Source organism: Chenopodium album, chromosome 18 (genome assembly GCF_948465745.1).
Source record: "Chenopodium album chromosome 18, dcCheAlbu1.1, whole genome shotgun sequence".
NCBI classification, from domain to species: domain Eukaryota; kingdom Viridiplantae; phylum Streptophyta; class Magnoliopsida; order Caryophyllales; family Amaranthaceae; genus Chenopodium; species Chenopodium album.
Genome location: NC_137851.1, coordinates 14,634,009 through 14,652,604, shown reverse-complemented (window position 1 = coordinate 14,652,604; position 18,596 = coordinate 14,634,009). Strand labels below are relative to the sequence as shown.

General features: G+C 35.2%; 1 protein-coding gene across 2 annotated transcripts; it reads left to right on the top strand.

Annotated features, from left to right (window-relative positions):
• Window positions 1–1,906: 1,906 nt before the first annotated feature.
• On the top strand, window positions 1,907–17,935 carry LOC145593165 (uncharacterized). Of its 2 annotated transcripts, none has more exons than XM_081649671.1 (12): window positions 1,907–2,034; window positions 2,753–3,175; window positions 5,461–5,534; window positions 8,214–8,322; window positions 9,217–9,284; window positions 11,297–11,374; window positions 14,531–14,595; window positions 15,517–15,583; window positions 15,704–15,886; window positions 16,043–16,099; window positions 16,239–16,334; window positions 17,496–17,935. In XM_081649671.1, the coding sequence occupies exons 2-12, from the start codon at window positions 2,758–2,760 to the stop codon at window positions 17,634–17,636; spliced, it is 1,356 nt and encodes a 451-aa protein (XP_081505797.1). In that variant the 5' UTR covers window positions 1,907–2,034; window positions 2,753–2,757; the 3' UTR covers window positions 17,637–17,935. The 2 variants fall into 2 exon arrangements, with proteins under 2 accessions (XP_081505797.1, XP_081505796.1); XM_081649670.1 differs by having other exon boundaries at window positions 2,753–3,205.
• Window positions 17,936–18,596: the final 661 nt, after the last annotated feature.

The window sequence follows — 18,596 nt, the reverse complement described above, 5'->3', positions numbered from 1 at the left end:
ACAAAATTTCTCTAAAGAATTACCTAATTAAGGAAATTTTGAATTTTGCTACCACCAAAACATTATGTTTTGACTTGTGCTACCTAAATTTTATTTTAGTTTGCTACCTCCAAAAGTTACAAAATATGGCTTTTGCTAACACTTAACAAAATTCGTTAGAGTTTCGTCATTATCTTTTTAAATAATAATTTATTTTATTAATAAAAATGAAAAAACTTTAAAAAAATTAAAAAAATCTCAACCACTATCCCCCTGTTTGTTAGCCACCTCTCCCCTCTTCCCGTGTCGGTTGGTAGTGCCCAAATAATCTCCGTCGTCGGAGACCACACCCCCTTCTTGATTCTCAGCTACCCCTAAACCCCCTAGAATTCCTCCCCAATCCCCGAAATCCACAACTTCAACTTCAACTTTAAGTTTTGACACCCTTGTTACTTTCTTCCATTTTCTCTCTCCTCTCTCTTCTTCCTTTGTTCTTCATTCTTCAATCAATTGGATCTTCTTCTTCTTTATCTTCAGTTTCGAATCTGGTTTCGATTTCTTCGGTTTGATTTCGCCGCTCTACAATACTCTGACTCGAGGTTTTCAGCCTTCAATGACGCGATCTCAGTTTGTAATTCACCGATTATACCCTTTGATTAAAATTTTCTCACTCCAAATTGAGTTTCTCCTTCTCCAAAGCTTCAGTTTCGATAGTTTTGATGGGGCAGCCAAGAATGGGAAACGAGAGGGGGTGGGGTCGCCGGCGCCGAAGGATCATTTGGGCGCCAGCACGGGGAGGGGAAGGGCTAACAGTGTGGGTGGTTGAGAAGGGAGGGGTGGTAGTGAGGGTGGTTGGGCCCAACGAACGAAAATAGTAACTAATTATGTGAAGTGGTAGCAAAACCTATGTTTTTTGCTTTTAGGCAGTAGTAAAATAAAATAAAATTTTAAATGAATAGCGAAAGTCAAAGTAGTGTATTTTAATGGTAGCAAAAGTCAAAATTTCCCTTAATTAATTTTTTTTACTATGATTTATTTATTTTAATATTATCGAGTTGAAATATAGCTTGCTCAAATCGTCCTTGTACAAGTTACGAGTCGAGTTCAAGTCAAGTTTTAATCGAGTCAATTCGAGTTGCTCAACTCGATTAGCACCCCTAGTTGTCATTACTATTACAATAACATTGTTACTCGTATTATAATTGGTGTAATTAGGTCAGAAACAATTAAACTCCACTTTAGGTTGGGTCCCGTAAATTTTAAATTTCGGGACAAGATTTTGTCCCGAGTCGTCGGGTAATCTGGGTCGAGTAATCAAGTATGGGTTAGGATTGTTAGGTCTAGTGTTAATCTCAATAATGTGTGCCTAGACAAAAAGTTGACTAAGGGCCTGTTTCAATTTACTGAAAACAACTGAACTGAACTGATTAGAGTTGAACTGAACTGCTTATGAAAGAAGGAAATTAGGATCTAAAATGAACTAAACAGAACTAAACTAAACTAAACTAAAATGAAATTGAGCTAAACAGAACAGGCTCTAAGACCCCTTTTGTTCTTAGCCTTCATATTTTTTTTAATGTGATTTTTTTTAACATAAAGAAACTCATACAGTACCAAAAGATGAAAAGTGCTCTAACTCTACTCATTCCTCTAAAATCAGATATTCACTCCTCCAAGAGATTGTTATATACACCCTGGTGTAAAGTATACCAAAGGGTATATGTTTGTTCATTTGATGATAAAACCATTTCTACACTCCTCCCTTCAAGATTTACACTTTTCAATACCAATTTATTCCATTTTGTGTTTTTGACGAACCATGACAACGATTTTGATCTCGTGCTTTAGCACGGGTACAATTTACAAATAAGATGAAACAAACAGACCCTTTAGATCTGACGGTTAACATTACTCCATGCGTGTCAATTAATCTTCCTCCTACGTTTTAAATTTTTTTTTACATTTTTTTTTTATGCAGCACCCCTTCTTCCCCTCTATATTCTCCATTGAAGCGGGTTTTGAGCTTTCTTTCCTCCATTTGAAGCAACTTCTTAGGTAAGCTGGATTATTTACTTTTTTGAATCATTAAATACCAATATCACAATCTAGGGTTTATCGTTAATTTAATTCTCAGCATACTCATTTTAGGGTTCTTCTTAGGTGAAAATTTGAACTTTTGGTTATTGTTATTCAATTTATGAGATATTATATCGATCGATTTTGTTGCTAGAAATTTGCTATGTGCTATTTACGTTGATATTCTTAAGCGAGAAGAATTTAATGTGATTTTTGGAGCCTAAATTGATTGTTGAGTCAAATTTGGTTGCTAATGTGTTGCAGGCGGTTGTTTATAACACTTTATTGTTGGATGGAACTATGAAAATGAACCTTTAGTCGGTCTAGGGCGGCCGCCCCTTGTGCCCTGGCTCAGGGGCGGGCCTAGTTGTGATTTTGATTAGTTGATATTTTGAATGTGTGTTTTCGCGTAGATTGGTTAAATGCAAGCTTACTAAAGAGCTTCCTTTTAGAATGTTAATTGAAGTGATTAATGAAATTCTTTCCGGTATATCAATAGTGCATTGCCCTAACAAACATTGGCCCAAGACCCTTACTTTTCTTAAATTCCCTTGTTTGAGAAATCTATATTAGTTGGCTGAGAAAATTGGGGTAGTTGGGCTGTGTAGATATAATTCGTTGAGTGTTTATTATACACTTCTGAAGGGGAAACCTTTTAATGAGCGGAACAATTTTTTAATGCTTTTGGGTGTCACAGGCGAAATGGATGATTCAGCTGCAAACCAGCTTCCGGAAGTGGATTCTTTGCCTGATGGTTTTGTTGAGAGTGCTCCAGACTCCATAGCTCCTGTGACACCATTGAATGAAAAGGAGAAATCATTATGCGACTACAAAGAGAATAATTCAGCGGAACCGGATAGTTCAAGTGATTTTAGCTATGATGCATCACTAAATGGGTTTGTTTCAGTTGAAGGAAAAGGGGAAAAGGTGACCAAAGTTCGCACATTTCCAGTTCCATTGTCTGAGAAGGATGGTTATGAAGCTTCTGGAGAATCTGCCAATGTTTCTGATGATGGCTGCTTTGAGCAGAGAGAAGATACTTTGGCAATCAAAGCTGAATCATCTACCTCTGCTTCAGGAGGATCTGGTTTAAGAATGGGCAGTACTGAGAAAGATAAAGGTCAATCAGAAGTCCAAAGCGCTGATAAATGTAATTATCTATGCTTCCTGAAGTTCTTTCTCAGTTTCTTAGTGATGCTATTAGTTTCATGGGGCTTTGTAGATGATCTAATATACAGACCAAATGGAATTATTGCATGTTTTCCTACACTTAAAATCATGTATATTATGATCATAAGATATTGCCTAACCATTTATGAAAATGAAACCTTAAGGTTAACAAGTGAATCATGGTAAGATGTTTATATCAATGGCTGTAGTGTACACTTATAACTTCCCCCTTTTGTTTCTGTGCTCACATGTTGACAGTCATGAAACCTGATAATTTTTTATGTGCTGATTTTTTATAAGTGCTATAGGCTTAACAATTATTCTGTCAAATTTTGTGTTGCAAATCTAATTGAACTTACTCTGAGCTTTTGTCAGACCAAGGAGCAGTCTTGTTTCATAATGGTTTTTGCTGTTCCTTCTGGGGGAAGATATAAATAATAATTTAACCTTTGTGATGAATGTATGGTGCAAATACTAATAGGATGAGTAAGGTGCCTACATCTGTGCAACTCTCTGCCTCTATTTAGGGTAATAGTCTCTGTGATAGCAGCCCTTATGCTTTATTTACTATGGTAAGATTAACATGGTCCAATGAGAAACTAGTTGATTGGGATTTCCCCATATCTATAAATCCTATTGAACTATGAGATGATTGACTAGTAAAATCCTTGACAGGTCTTCCAATATCAAATTTTTTATTATTTATTTATTTTTAATTATTATTATGTGCGAAGACATGGGGCATTGTCACGTTCATAGGATGAATGCGGCGGAGGTGCGTTTGTTACGTTGGTTTTGTGACCATACAAGAAAAAAGCGGTTGAGGAATCAGATAATTAGGAAGCAAGTAGGGTTTACATCTATTGAGAATAAGATGAGGGAGGAATTCGATAATAAGGAAGAAAGCAAGGGAATTAAAATAAGACGGAATTGAATGAGGCTCCGATTAGCAAAATGATGGGATTGTGAGGGGTAGGGGAAGACATCAGATAACTTAAAGGGTGATTGGGAGTGTTATAAGCCATTTGGGGATTGAGGAAAAATATGGCATTGAATACAGTGAATTAGAGGGAGAAAATATGCGCTGAGGACACATCACGACTTAAAATATTTGTTTATCTTTTTGTCTTTTTCTTTTATCTTAACTCATTGTGTTTTTGCAAACTTTACTTATTTTCCTATGTCAAGGTTATTTTCCTATGTCAAGGTTTTTTTAAATACTTTTTAGTTGTTTTTTTCCTCTGTTTCATCATCCCTTATCCTTTTTTTGAGTTTTCACTCTACACTGCCCTCATTTTTTTTTAAATTAATTATTATTATTATTATTATTATTATTATTATTTCCTTTTTCCTTTTTTTTCTTGTTTTTTCATCTACTTTCATTTTATCACTTTCCGTTCTTTGTTCCATTTTTTGCAAATGGTTTCTTATTACGCTTCATCTTAGTCGACCCCAAATCATTTTGGAACTAAGGCTTTGTTGTTTTGTTGTTGCTCCTTTTTGCAAAAGTGAACTGGTTTGAAGGGATTCAAACTATTAAGGAAACCATTATTGGAATTGAGATATTGTTCAAATTAAAAGATAATAACATAAGAAGTTTTGAAAATGGTTTGATTAGAGATTTGATTGGTGCACTTTCCCTTTTAAGGTTCTAGGTTCTAATTTGTGAGGCCTTTGTTTAGCTGGAGTCAAGATTTTAGCTTGTGAGCATTGCTTGACTTTTCCCAATTTTGTCGATAAGCTTAAGAGCCCAAGATTTTTTCCCCTTACCTTACCCTCTTTTTGTATTTTGGTGTCACTCCCTGTCTCGCTTTCACCTTGGTGCTATAATATGATTCAAATAAAATAATAATAAATTTAAGGTTAAGTCAATCAAGCTTAGTTTTAATAGAAGTTTATACTCATAACTTTACCTAAATTCACTCAAGGGGGGAAAGCTGCTGGCATTGAGAGAGAGTAGTATGTTTTCTTTCTGACTACTGACATTATCTTAGGAGTTGTCACACAAGGGAGCATGAGAGTTGTGTTTAGGTTCATTACCTGAATATATAGGAGTCAGTTCTACCTTTTCTTCCCCATGAATATTCTCCTGTTTATTGATTGTTGCATCTTCACACACTGGCTAGCTTGAAGTGTGAGTTCCTGAACCACATGCCAATTTCTATTGTGAAGTGGGCTTATATTGAACTCTTTTTCTATAGATCTGCCTTAAGTTCAAGTGTTGTTGTTCTTCAGCATATCTAGGGGGATCAGATGTACCAAATAATTCAAAAGAAGCACAGTCATCTGAGAATCTGAAAAACCGAAAGGTAAATATTGTGTATTTAAGCTTATCATGAACTTGCTAATAGATATTGTACATCACTTTGTTGTAATGGTGTTATGTAAGCAAATCCTGATCATTTCTGCCCCCCCCCCCCCCCCCCCCCCCCTCTCTTTTTATTTGAAGTTTCTGATGCACAATAGAGACTGAAATGCAATGCTTAATATTTATTAAATTTATGAAGCATCAAGAAGTGAGGCCACTCCTTGTTGGACCTCATTATCATATACTTTTGTCTAATTTTCCCTGCGAAAGGGATAGGTTAGCTGATAATCTACCTCAACCTAATGGGACTAGCATGGCATAGGAAGGGCTTTGAATTTGTGACATAGGGACGTGCATTCCTTATGCAATATGAACCATGGATGCAAATCTAATTGCCCTCAGCTATGAGAACAGAAGCAGCTTGCCAATCATCTCTACTCACCTTTGATCCTTTGTCCTAATTTTTCTTTGACTTAGTTTAAGAGAGCATGATCCAAGTGTGCTTAACAAACACTCATGTGTTTATGCGGCTAAATTTGGAACTAGTAAGGTTCTCTTGTGATGTGAACTTATTTACTGATTTCTTGCCTACTGATCAATCAATCAATCAATCAATCAAAGCCTTAATCCCAAAAGTGGGGTCGGCTAACATGAACCAAATTTGATTATTCCGTGTAGTCATCAACATAAATCTTTCTCCTCCATCCCTTACGATCCAAAACTTCATCCTCACGTAAATCCATGCACTTCATATCCTTCCTCACTCCTTCCAACCAAGTCATCTTTGGTCTCCCTCTTCCTCGTTTAATCCCTCCATGGTCCCACTCTTCCACTCTTCGCACCGGTGCACCCTCGGGTCTCCGTCTTACATGTCCAAACCAACGCAGACGATTTTCCCTTAATTTATCTACAATGCCCGCCACACCTGCTTTCTTGCGAATAACCTCATTTCTGATTCTATCTCTTAAAGTGTTTCCACACATCCACCTTAACATGCGCATTTCCGTAACCTCCATCTTTTTAATATGCTCTTTCTTAGAAGCCCAACATTCTGTACCATAGAGCAACACTGGTCTTATGGCAGTCCTGTAGAATTTTCCCTTCAACTTTAAGGGAATGCTGCGGTCGCATAGCACTCCCGTGGCCGCTCTCCATTTAAGCCACCCTGACTTAATCCTGTGGGTCACGTCTTGATCAATGTCACCATTCTTCTGGATGATCGACCCTAGGTACTTAAAACATTCACTCATGGTCAAATCCTTTCCATCCAAACTCACCACTTCATTGCTTGTCCCCCTCTGAGTGCCAAAACGACATACCAAATATTCAGTCTTACTCCGACTTAGCTTAAACCCTCTAGATTCCAACCTTTGCCTCCATTGCTCCAACTTGACATTAACCCCATCCTTAGTCTCATCCACCAAAACGATATCATCTGCGAACAGCATACACCATGGAACCTCATCTTGAATTGGTCTAGTTAATTCGTCTAGAACCAAATGGAACCTCATCTTGATTTCTTGCCTACTGACTTGGGTTTAAATAGGAAACAAATTAGGACTGGAGTGGTATTGCATATCAAGACTGCTTCTTACCTCCTTTTCGTTGTTTCATCGGCTGCTTCTCCTTTTGATGTAAAGCAAATATGGGTAATATTCTACCTGGAAGGAGTCGTTTAGCTTAGTGGCAGCATCCATGTGCATAGAAATTTCTCCTTTTGACGGTGTTGGTACTTGTTTATGAATAAATTCCTTATCCATCTACTTTTAGATTTAACGCATCAGACCCAGGATATGCTCTATTTTGTTAAGTTTGAGGATCTCTCTTTAATTTTTAATAATTGTTAATTTTGAACTAATGCCAAATTTGAGATATTACATGAAGAATAATCAATAACACACTTTTAATCTCGGGTCAGCTACACTTGTGCCAAACAACCTAGTTACCTACCTTGTAGGAAGTAATGCCAACAAGATGACTCACATCACTGGCATAAGCTAAACCAATACATATACAGCCTCAGTGTTCATATTTGCTGCAAATGAGCAAACAACGATAACACTAAGCCATAACACATCAACTGATAAGGAATCCTAGCTTTCTAGTTGATAAGTGTAACCAACTTTTTAGCCCTGGAGATCTGCAACATTCATTATATTCAGTATCATTCACTTTCTGTTTAACAGCCGAGAGCTTTTTTCATAATATCATTTCTCTTAATCTTGTGAATTAGCATTAGCAATAGGAGACTCACCTCTACACTTATTCAATCATTCCATCTCAAGTGACATTCCTTCATTCAAAATTTAAGAATCCATACCAAGATTGCTACCAGGTATTGCTGGTGTGCTGGTGTGAGACAATAGAGCAGGTTTTTCTTATATATTCTTTTTGACTTTAGCATCCCCCTGTACGATGTTGTGGTGGGTTTTGATGGAAATTATAAGCCTTTTGTTTTATGCCAAACAAGGGTCTATTTTGTGTGGTGTGTATGAGGCTGTATCATATGAATCTTCATCATAATTATAAAGCTTTAGATGAAGGACAATTTTTTGAGACATTGCAAAGTATTTTACATGTAATGTGTTATGCTTGTCTTCATCTGCATTTCTATCTCTTGTACAGCATAGGTAATTTCTCAACAATTGCTTGTAGATTTTAATTTATGTTGTTGCTACAGGAAACACCTGAAGGGAAGCGTAAAAGTTCAAAGCGTACCTTCAAAACTGAGCAGGAATTTTTGGAGTTCACTTTAAAGTATAAACAAGTTCTTACAGAGAGAGATGCAGGTAAATATGGGGAATAAATTCAAGGCTGCTCCACCAAGGCACCAAAGCCATTTTTGATAGGATTCCCTACTTGATTTTCTTTGAAAAGCCATTTCATTTCCTGTGTTTTGAATCATACTACAATATTCTATATGGACTGTTTATGTTTCTGCATCAGCCATTAAACTCCATTATCATAGTCAATATGTTTGGTGTATAGCTAATCTTCATATAATCGAAAATCTTAAATGTATTCTAGCCACCACAATCAACTAATGTTTAGCAATTCAGATCTCTTCAGGTAACAAAATGTGGTACCAAAAGGTATAGTATTAGGTATATTTATAAATTTATATTCCCAAATTCTTGTATTGTAAGGGTGAAGTGAAATACCAATTTGTCAATTCCCACAATGATGGCTAAGAAATGTGATGTTACACCTGCAAGATGCTGCTTTCATGACACACTGTGGTTGCTTATGCAAGTCCACAACTGCAATTTTTTTCCGTGGAACTTGTTTATTGACGGGATAGGTTTGTGTGGTCTGCTTATTCAATTAAGGCTGTGGCTCCAATCTTTCCAATTCTCTTATGAACTTTCCCTACACTTTGGACTATACAATCTTGGAAAAGAAGGAAGGAAATATAAGTAGGTCATGTAGGTGCAGTGGAATATCATATAGGAAGAGTTGGACATTTTTTATTTGTCTTAAGTGAAACATTTGTTAATTGTTGCCACAGACTGAAATGAGTAGCAATATTTTGAGTGGATTGCTGTGATTTCCTATTGTTTAGTCCCTTTTTTTTTTTTTTTTAAAAAAAAATTATTATTAGAGTTTGAAATCACTTGATATGAAATCTAGTCCTTTATTTTTTCTTGAAATGCAAATATCGATTTACCATTTTCTTGCTGTAGCTATTGCTGTTCGAGACAAGCTTGAGTCATTGTGTAGGGAGTTACAGCGTCAAAATAAGATGCTAATGGTATACAACTTTCTTGCCTCCATCTGTTGGTTCTCAATATACATCTTGTGGATGTGAAATGTGAATGGTGTTTAAGCAATGATATATGACATTATATGCGAAATGTATAATTGAGATGTTTTTTTTTTTTGGCTACATTTTGTTTCCATTTAGCATTACATTTTAACGACTTTCTTAGGAAATTGAGCAGAAGCATTTATTAAGGCTCATTTTGTTTCAATAACCTAGCTTATGACCTCAAGCTCATAGACTCGTATCAAGGCAGTTCCATCATATAATGGCTATTAAAATTTTAAGGTAAATTTGTCAAGAAACCTTTTAAAGCAAATTTTTGTTAGAAAAACATTTTAATATATTTTTAGTAACTAAAGGCCTTAATGTAAACTTTTTTAGTAAGTGACAGCCTTACCCCACTTTCCAACATTGACTTGGGGTGTGCAGGTCACGTGACCTTTTTTTCTTTCTATTTTCACCTCTTCTTACCATTAAAACCTGCTCCCTCTAATTTCTTCCCCATTTGCTCATTCACTTGCAATTGAATATCGAAATTAGCCCTAAGATAGTTAGTTTTAGCGATTGAAGACTTTCCCTACTGAATTCGACCAAGGAAATGTCTAAATTCTTGTGTAATTTGTGCTTAATTCATTGAATTGAAGGTTTTCAAAAAATTAGAATTTCTTCCCCCAATTTTTATACTAATTTCAATCTCTAAGGCTGAGAATTGCCCTTTGAGTGTGACTGGTATTGGTGAGTACCACAGTAGAGTTAATGCGAGGTAGCGGAAGCCAAAGAAACAAGTTGTCTTTAAGAAAGAGGACCTACAAGGTGAAGTTGGTGCTTTGCTGGTTGTTGGGGAGATAGTAAACGATAGTCTTCCTATTGTTGAATCAGAAGCAGCATTCAAGAATTGGGAAATTCTTGTACTATGCTGGATTGCTGGGGGTGGAGATCGTTGTAAGAGCATGAATCTACCTTTGGAGTTTCTTGTGTGCACTTGGAGAAGCGCAGTATTTGAACTGTACATTGATCATGGACCTGAGCATGTCTATCATCTATGTAAACGAAGATGGATCAAAATGAGGAAGGGAAAGATTTCGATTCTATTTTGATTTTGAGCATCTGAAAGAGGATGCATCAGTATTGGACCAGCTCCAGTTTTGGACGGATTGGAATTAGTGGGAGAGGAAAGAGAGGGAAAAGGGTGGAAATAGTAAAATATAAGGTCATGTGACCGGCATACTCCAAGTCAAGGCCGTAAATAGGTTGGTCGATGTCTGAAAGTGGGGCTAGGTTGTTTCTTACAAAAAAATTACATTTGAGATTTTAACTTGCCAAAAAAATTTTTAAATGTTTTTGTTTGACAAAGAAGTTGCTTTAAAAGGTTTCTTCTGACAAATTTTCCAATTATTAAACTTGTTACTCTAAGAAGACGTTCCATGGTGTGCTATAAAATCACTTTGTGAGTGCTTTTTTTTATTCATGCTTGCTAATGCATACATTCAATAATTAACATTTTTTAATTATCAATATGTAAAAATTATTTCAAAATACATTGACACAAATCTTACATGAACCCACGACTGTTTTTATTGATTCAGTTTAAATCAACAGAAACTGTCATTGTAAAATAAGTGAATAGTGTAAAGATGTATAGCATATATTGGTATGTTATTCCTTGAGTTTTTAGAAGTATCCCCATCAATCATTATGAATATGTGCATCCCAAAAGTACCCTGAAATTGGTGTTTATGAAATTTGAATTTTTATTTTATTTTTTTGTCTCTTCCTGTCAAAAGGTGTTAATAACTATGTATTTCAAACCAAAGTTATGTTTTAATGTTTTTTTAAGTATATGTTAACTTTCTGTGTATCTGAATCTATACACTAACTTTCTTAACTCGTGGGATTGATATAAACTGTTAAGATCTGAAAAAATATGATACTTGTATGCACACATTGCTCTAACATGAGACGTAATATAATTATTTAAAGAACTGATGGTACATATGCAGGATGAATTTAAAAGAGTATCAGAGGAAGGGCAGAATTTGAGATCAGATTTATCTACCAAGTTCGAGGATGCTATAAAGGTTTGACAATTATCCTTTACAGCTGATTACTTTCTAATGCCTGTCTCTTTTTGTTCTTCATGATTGGAATCTAGACACTATTTATAAGTAAATATACTCGTCTAAATTTTTTCGAAATTACATATAACAATGTCATGTCATTTCTTGTTTGATTCTTCTCAATGGGTACTTTAAGAATATCAAATATGAAAAGAGAGCTGTTAAAAGCTAAATATTTGCATTGGCAAATGTGCCAAATGGAATTAAAAGAGATGTTAGAGATGGATCGGACATTTTTTTTGGATTCGATAATTTTCATTTTGAAAAATTTCAAGGGAGTATTATTATTGTTATCTTTAGGCTCTTTTTTCATCTTATTTTCACTTATTTCTAGAAAAAAACAAGTTTTATCATGAAAAACAAGTTCAATAGGTTTTGAAAAGGGTTAATAAGGGCTATCCAAGTTTGATTTACAACTAATATAAATTGTAATAAGCTCTAATAAGTTTAGGTTAGTTCATTTAAGTTCATATAAGTGAATAGAAGGCACCCTTAATGTTATCATCAAGTAAGAATTCTTGGATAACTTTAAGCATGATGGATTTGAATTTGAATAGTCAAGGATAATCATGGTACTAAGGCTTTATACATTATACATAGTATCTTTTTAAAAGTGGTCTATTATATAGGGTTTGAGGGAGTAATGTAGAGAAGAGTGGGAGAACCTAGTGAAATCTATCACCTGGATGGAACATGGGAAAAGTGATCCCATGCTGCTTATTAAGGCACTAGGCTCATGTATAGTCTCATATGGATCAGCCCTAGGTGAAAAACACTACCCCAAGTAGAAACATCAACTATCTTACATAGACCATCTCTGAAACTAACTAAATTAATCCTTAGGGTGGCCAGTACTCTAGTAATTAATTTAGAAGCTTTAGAGGAAGATATAATCAAGTTCACAGAGGAAGTTTTGTTTGAAGTTCTTGATGATGTGAAAATGAGATTATGGAAACCATGTGGTTTGTCTACTCCCCCCCCCCCCCCCCCCCCCAACTCTCTTAAGGAGAAGCTGCCGCCATACAATGCTTATATGGAAATCATGCGGTAAATCTGGTTTGAACAAAAGTGCCGTGTAGTAATATATTGTGGGAATAAAGTAATCTAGATAATTTCACCTCATGTACTGGACTCATGGCTGATACAACCAAAGTGAGAGCTCCTTTAGAGTATGGTTATTCCCCTGAAGGTGCTGAATGAGGTTGCCTTACAAGACCTTGGTAGATACAAACCATGCTCACCAATATCAAGGGGCATGCCACAGAGCATAGACAGAAAGGGAAAACACCAGCTTTGGCCAATATATTTTTATTGGCTTGGCTTTATGCTGCTTGCAGACTCAAACAACTTAAAACGTGGTCTGTGTTATTTAGGCGAGTCCAGTGCTCATTTAATGGAGCTGTGGTCTTCAGAAGTATGGACGGTATGCCCCTACATGCCCATCTGTCCTATACTATCATACTCTTTTGAAATTAACTTCTGACGTATCCTTGCTTTTTATCCTTAGTAATATTGGTACTATGGTACTAATGGTATGTTATGGTTTAAGAACTTGAAAGCGCACTTAACTAGGAGAGCAACATTTGTCTTTGTCAACTTTAAAAATCACCCAGTATTGCAATTTATTTGGTCAGAGAGAGTGTAATTTCATCATGTGTTTTTTTAATTTGCCTGAAGCAAATCGTCATGACATTTTACTCTGAGGGAAAGGATCTGGAAAATAGGATTTGGTTGAGCTCTCGATTTGTGGGGGATGTTAATTTTTTTGAGACTCTAGATTGGAGCTTTTAATGGTGTCATCTCCTGTACTCCTAGAGATACAATATGCAAATTGATAAAACGCAATCTCCTTTGGGAACCCAAAGTCTTGTGTTAAAATTAATAAAAAAAAATAGAAAAGAAAGCTTTTCTGTGTACAATACTACAATCTGCTTGGACAGGCTCATACTGTATACATATAACAACTTCCAAACCTAGATAATTATTAAGTGTATATCCTATGATATGTCTTATGCTATTGTACTTGGAAGATTGGGAGACTTATGCTCTTGCATAATGGTTTGGCTATCTCTGATTATGTGGTTGGAAGAATGTTGGGATCTTTAATAGTAGCTATCCCAGCCGTGTGCTGCTTTATGGGTTAAGTTGTAGGTACCTCTGGGCTTGGGTTTTATTAGTACAAGCTAAGAGACACACGCACATTGCGTGTGCAATATAAGAAATCTATATGGCTCAATTCTTCCTTTTTTTTTTTCTTTAAAAATTATCTACCTTATTCTAATTAAAAAACAAAAAATTAGTGGGTTTAAAAATTAATAGTACTTCCCCAAAAAAAAATTAGAAAACAATGGTAGTTTTTATTTATTATTTGTTTTTTATTTTAAAAAAAAAAGATGGTAGTTATATCAAAAAAATGACAGTTTTTTTTAAAGAAAAAAATAAAATAAAAAGGTGAGTGGGGTATTTTGGGAAAATAAAATTTATCACCCAAAATCCCCTTTCACTTTATATATTACAATAGATTCAGCCTGATCAGCCCATAGTTATTTTCCACTAGTTCCAAAAGGACTCGTAACTTTATATGTACATATATTTTAAAATTAGAGATGCTTACAAAATACTGTATGTACCCTTCTTTCCTATAGGAAGTAGATATAGATCCTTTTTTTTTTCTTTTTTTTGAAACCATATAGATCCTTAAAATGCTGCCAGATGATTATCAATTTTATTCCAAAGGACTTAAAATCACCAGCTATGATACTCATCATGCATTTTTCATATGCTTATAAAGATAAGGAGTATATTTGTTGTAGCGCATGTGCGTTTTTCTTTTGTATTCTATCACCTAAGCTGGATTATATCGGTATATCCACAGGCTATTGATTTATTGAACGTTTTGTTACTTACTGTGATGGTAAAATAAATGTCGTTTTTTTTAAAAAAAAAAAAATTAAGTCTTGTCTCTAATGATTATCATTTAGAGTTATTCAACAATTAAAATTTTTTAGTGGCGGAATTTACTTGTTGCCTTCCTTCTATGAGGTGCAAGTGTGCAACTGATGATGCTTTTTTATTCTTCCATCTGATCATATCTGATATTTAATGTGCTTGTTGCAGGATGTGAGTGTCAGGCTAGAAGAGCAGAAAGGAGAATGCATTTCTCAGCTGAAGGAGAATGAAATGTAAGTTTTGAAAAACCATGTGATCCTATAGTCAATCAACAAGTATATTTCAATGCAGATAATTGATGTAAATAATGCAGAAATAAAATTGATTAGTGTCCCTTAATTTTTTCTTAAAAATATTGTAAAATTAGCATTTTGGTCTCTCTTTTCACCTCGATTACCTACTTCCTAAGTCCTACTTCATTCCCCAATGACAACAATATCTAAGCATTGAGTTTCTACCCACTTCCTTTTTCCCTTTGATCTCCTTGCCCCTTTCATTGTAAAATGCTATATCAACTTATTCAATTTAAGATGTCCGCAACTTCAGATTTCCTCATCTTAGAAGAGACACATCTCCAACTTCACGTAATAAAAATTTTGACAAAATCCCTCTCTAATCTTTCCCTCTCTTCTTAAAATTTTTCTACAAATATGTGTTCCTAAGTGATTGAAGAGTTTGGTTTATTGCTGAACTGTTGGGTGAGAATTCTATTCCTTTGTAAGAGTCAGATAAGTGTCATTGTAACATAGCTTATCTAAAAGTAAATGTTCTTCATCCTTATGCCCATTTTGCGACTTAGAATTTGTTGCAAAACTGCATGTCAGACTCTTGTATCCATGCATCTTAATTTCCTTTTTACCTATTCAAACTTTTTAAACTGGGATTGTATTCTGGTTATCAAATATGGCTACACTTTTTATTTTATCTTTTAAAAAATTCTTACTGCTTTTGCCCTCTTTTTCTTTTTGGGGTGGTGAAGCTTCTGTTCAATTGAGAATATGTTGCTCTGGACAAATGGAGTGTTTACATGTTTCTTAGACCTATTTTATGTTGGTAGTGTATTAGAACATAGATATATGTTAGAATCTTCTGTTGTATTAGTATTTGAAATCATGACTGTCATTTGCATCTTTGCTTGTGCCCTTGGGATTTAGGCTGAGAGACAAATTGAAGCAGCTTGCTGATCATTACACTCAGTGTCAACAACAATATGCCCAGGAGGTACCATATAGGCAAATTTTATGGTTAATGATCTGTAATTGGAAATCATGTGGAAATCTTAACTTTAAAGTAATTGGAACTCGCTTTGATCCTGTGGCATTTGGTAATATTGCTGTGCAGCTTAAGCAGAAATCACTAGAGCTTAAGATTGCTGAACTGAAAGTTGAGCAAAATGAGGAAAAAGTGGCACATGAACAGGCTCAAATAAAGGTATATGCCGAGAAAATATCACAGCTTTTGGAAACTGAAAAAAGTCTACGTCAACAATTAACAGCTGATGGAGAAAAATTTCAACAGTTTCAAGTGAGTATCACTCTCTATCATGTCATGGGAAAAAAAAAAGAAACCCGTTTTGTTGACATCTATGTAGTTGAGAAGTGTTTAAATTTTGTAGACCCTGTTTAATAGAGTGCAACACGTTAATTCTATCTGATAGAAAGTAAATGACTTTCTTTGCAGGATGCACTGCTGAAAAGCAATGAGGTTTTTGAAACATTTAAGCAAGAGATTGAAAAGGTAATTCTATAATCTCACTGTTGCATATAATTTTGAAAACCATGGCCTGTGTCAGAACTTATAACGTCATTGACATTTGTTTTTAATGATTATGAGGCTTCCTCATCAGATTCCTGCTTTCTGTTGTGTTTAAAATCAGATGTCCAAATTGACAAAAGACCTGAAAAAGGAAAATACCTTCTTGAAGAGCAAATGTGAGAAATCAGATTTTACTCTTATAGAACTCGTCGAAGAGGTAATTTGCCCCGTATCTTTGTCCATGGATCTCTTAACTTGCATGCATTCAATTAGAACCATAGATCCGTTTGGTTGTGAAGGGGGTGATGTTGGATCTTTGGAAGGTGTCTGTGAGGATCTTGACCTCTGTTTCAGTTTGTCATCTCCTGATAAAAAAAACAAAAAGTATTTTTCCCCCTTTAATACTGTGTACTGATCCAATTAACTGTGTTGTCATCTCCAGATAATAAGTTTTTTTTTCCCTCTAATGACTACTGATCCAACAACAACAAAGTCGTAGTCCCAAAATGATTTGGGCTCGGCTAACATGAATCGTTATAAGGAACCGTCCGGAAAGGAAATAATAGAGCATAACATAATAATCGATTGAATAAAAGTTGGAAAAAAGTGTGTAAATTGACTACTGATCCAATTAGTAAAATTTAATTGTCATGGTCTCTTACTCCAGTTTAATTTTCAATTAACTTTTGGATGCAATTTGTGAGAATGCATTATTTTCTACAAATTCCTTACTTGATAAGAAAGGAAGAATTCCTCTTCTTAATAACCATGTTAGCTGATCAGGATATTTTACATTGATTTATTGGCCCCAAATAAAGCTTATGTTTGTATCTTGAATTCTTGATCCCCTTCAATCTATCCTGGACATCATGTTAGTTATAGACTTATCTTTTATTGGATAGCCTGGGTGTTTAACACTTGTATTTGATAATAGCTGCAACCCTGCAAAACCTAGCAAAATTATATGTAATATCAATTAATTTCCCTGTTACGTCAAACAATTTGATACATCATGTTTGAAATTATTCTGTACTAATTGCATGGATTGAATTTCACTCTTTCCCAAATTCTGGAAACTGCATTGTGAATGATGTTTTGCAGTATACAATGCCTTAAGAAATTCTGCTGTGGAACTTTTGCATCTTTTGGTTATAGCTAATGAAATCATTTGCAGTATGGAATTTCCTGGATTGCGTTTCGTTTTCCTTCGAGATGTACTGTAGAATGCTTTGCCATTCTACATCTATATGCAGCTCTTTGCAATTTGCTATTCCCACTAACTTGGATGATGATCTTCATAATGCTGATTTTTACTTATTTGACTCTGTAAGTTTTCATCTTCTGGTAATAACTAATGGAAGTTATTTCCTTTGTGCAGCGGGAACGTATGAAGAAACAATTGGAAAAGACAAAGAACCAAAAGGAAAAGCTTGAGTCACTATGTCGCTCACTACAAGCTGAAAGAAAACAGGGTTCAATTGGCTCTAGTCAAGCTGAATCTGTTCAAGTCCAAGAATGAACGTTGCACCGACTCCTGTTTCTCGAGACTTTTACTTTGCACCATAGAGATACCCAGTTCACAAGTTTTTGTTGTAAATTCCTTTTTATTTTTCATCTGAATCAAGCATCTTTATCTCTTTTGTTACTTGAAAATGAAAATATAGGATCTGTATTTTCAAATGTCTCGTCCTGTTAACTGCCTACTGGCTTTGAAACTCAATAATTCTTTTCCCTCATATTTGAAGACTATCAGATTTGTCTTACTGGTTTGCCTGGAAAATTTGGTTCATCTTCAATAAAGTTTCTACCATATCCGCAGTAGGTTTTTTTTTTTTTTTTTTTTTTTTTTTTTTTTTTTTTTTTAACTTAAATTTTGTTGATGAGTTCTAGCTCAGCTGGCTTTACGAGTTTTTCTCTCTACAACAGCTGGTAAGGCTCTTTTAAGATGGATTTGTTTAAGTGCATTGTATCTCAGCGTAAGTGAGCTACTCTTCCTCCATAAGCATCTTCTCTGGCACCGTCTTCCTTCTCTTCTTCCCGAGAACCTGAAACGGATTCATGAATACAAGATACAATGGAACAGACACTGACTTTTGAAGGCTCCTTATTGCCAGCTGCAACTGCAAGTATCACCTCCCCATTATTATGCACCATAGCATAATGGTAATGCCTCAAATTCTCAATGCTTTGCGAAGATTGATGAAGTAGCAATTAATGCGAAAATAGCACCTTGGCGTCTCGTGCATTTTAAACTTTATTTCTATTGCACTGTCTTGACTGTGGATCAGCGACTTGGTTAGCTATGATTATAACTATCTCCACAATCAATCTTGGAATAGAGAAAACTGTTTTACTTGTAGATTTTTGCCTTCTTGCATAATGTTTGTCACTAAAAAGGATAGTGTCATTACTCCTTCAAGTAGAGCTGGCAATCTTGACCTGAGACCCGACCTGTGACCCGAAATTGACCCGAAAACGT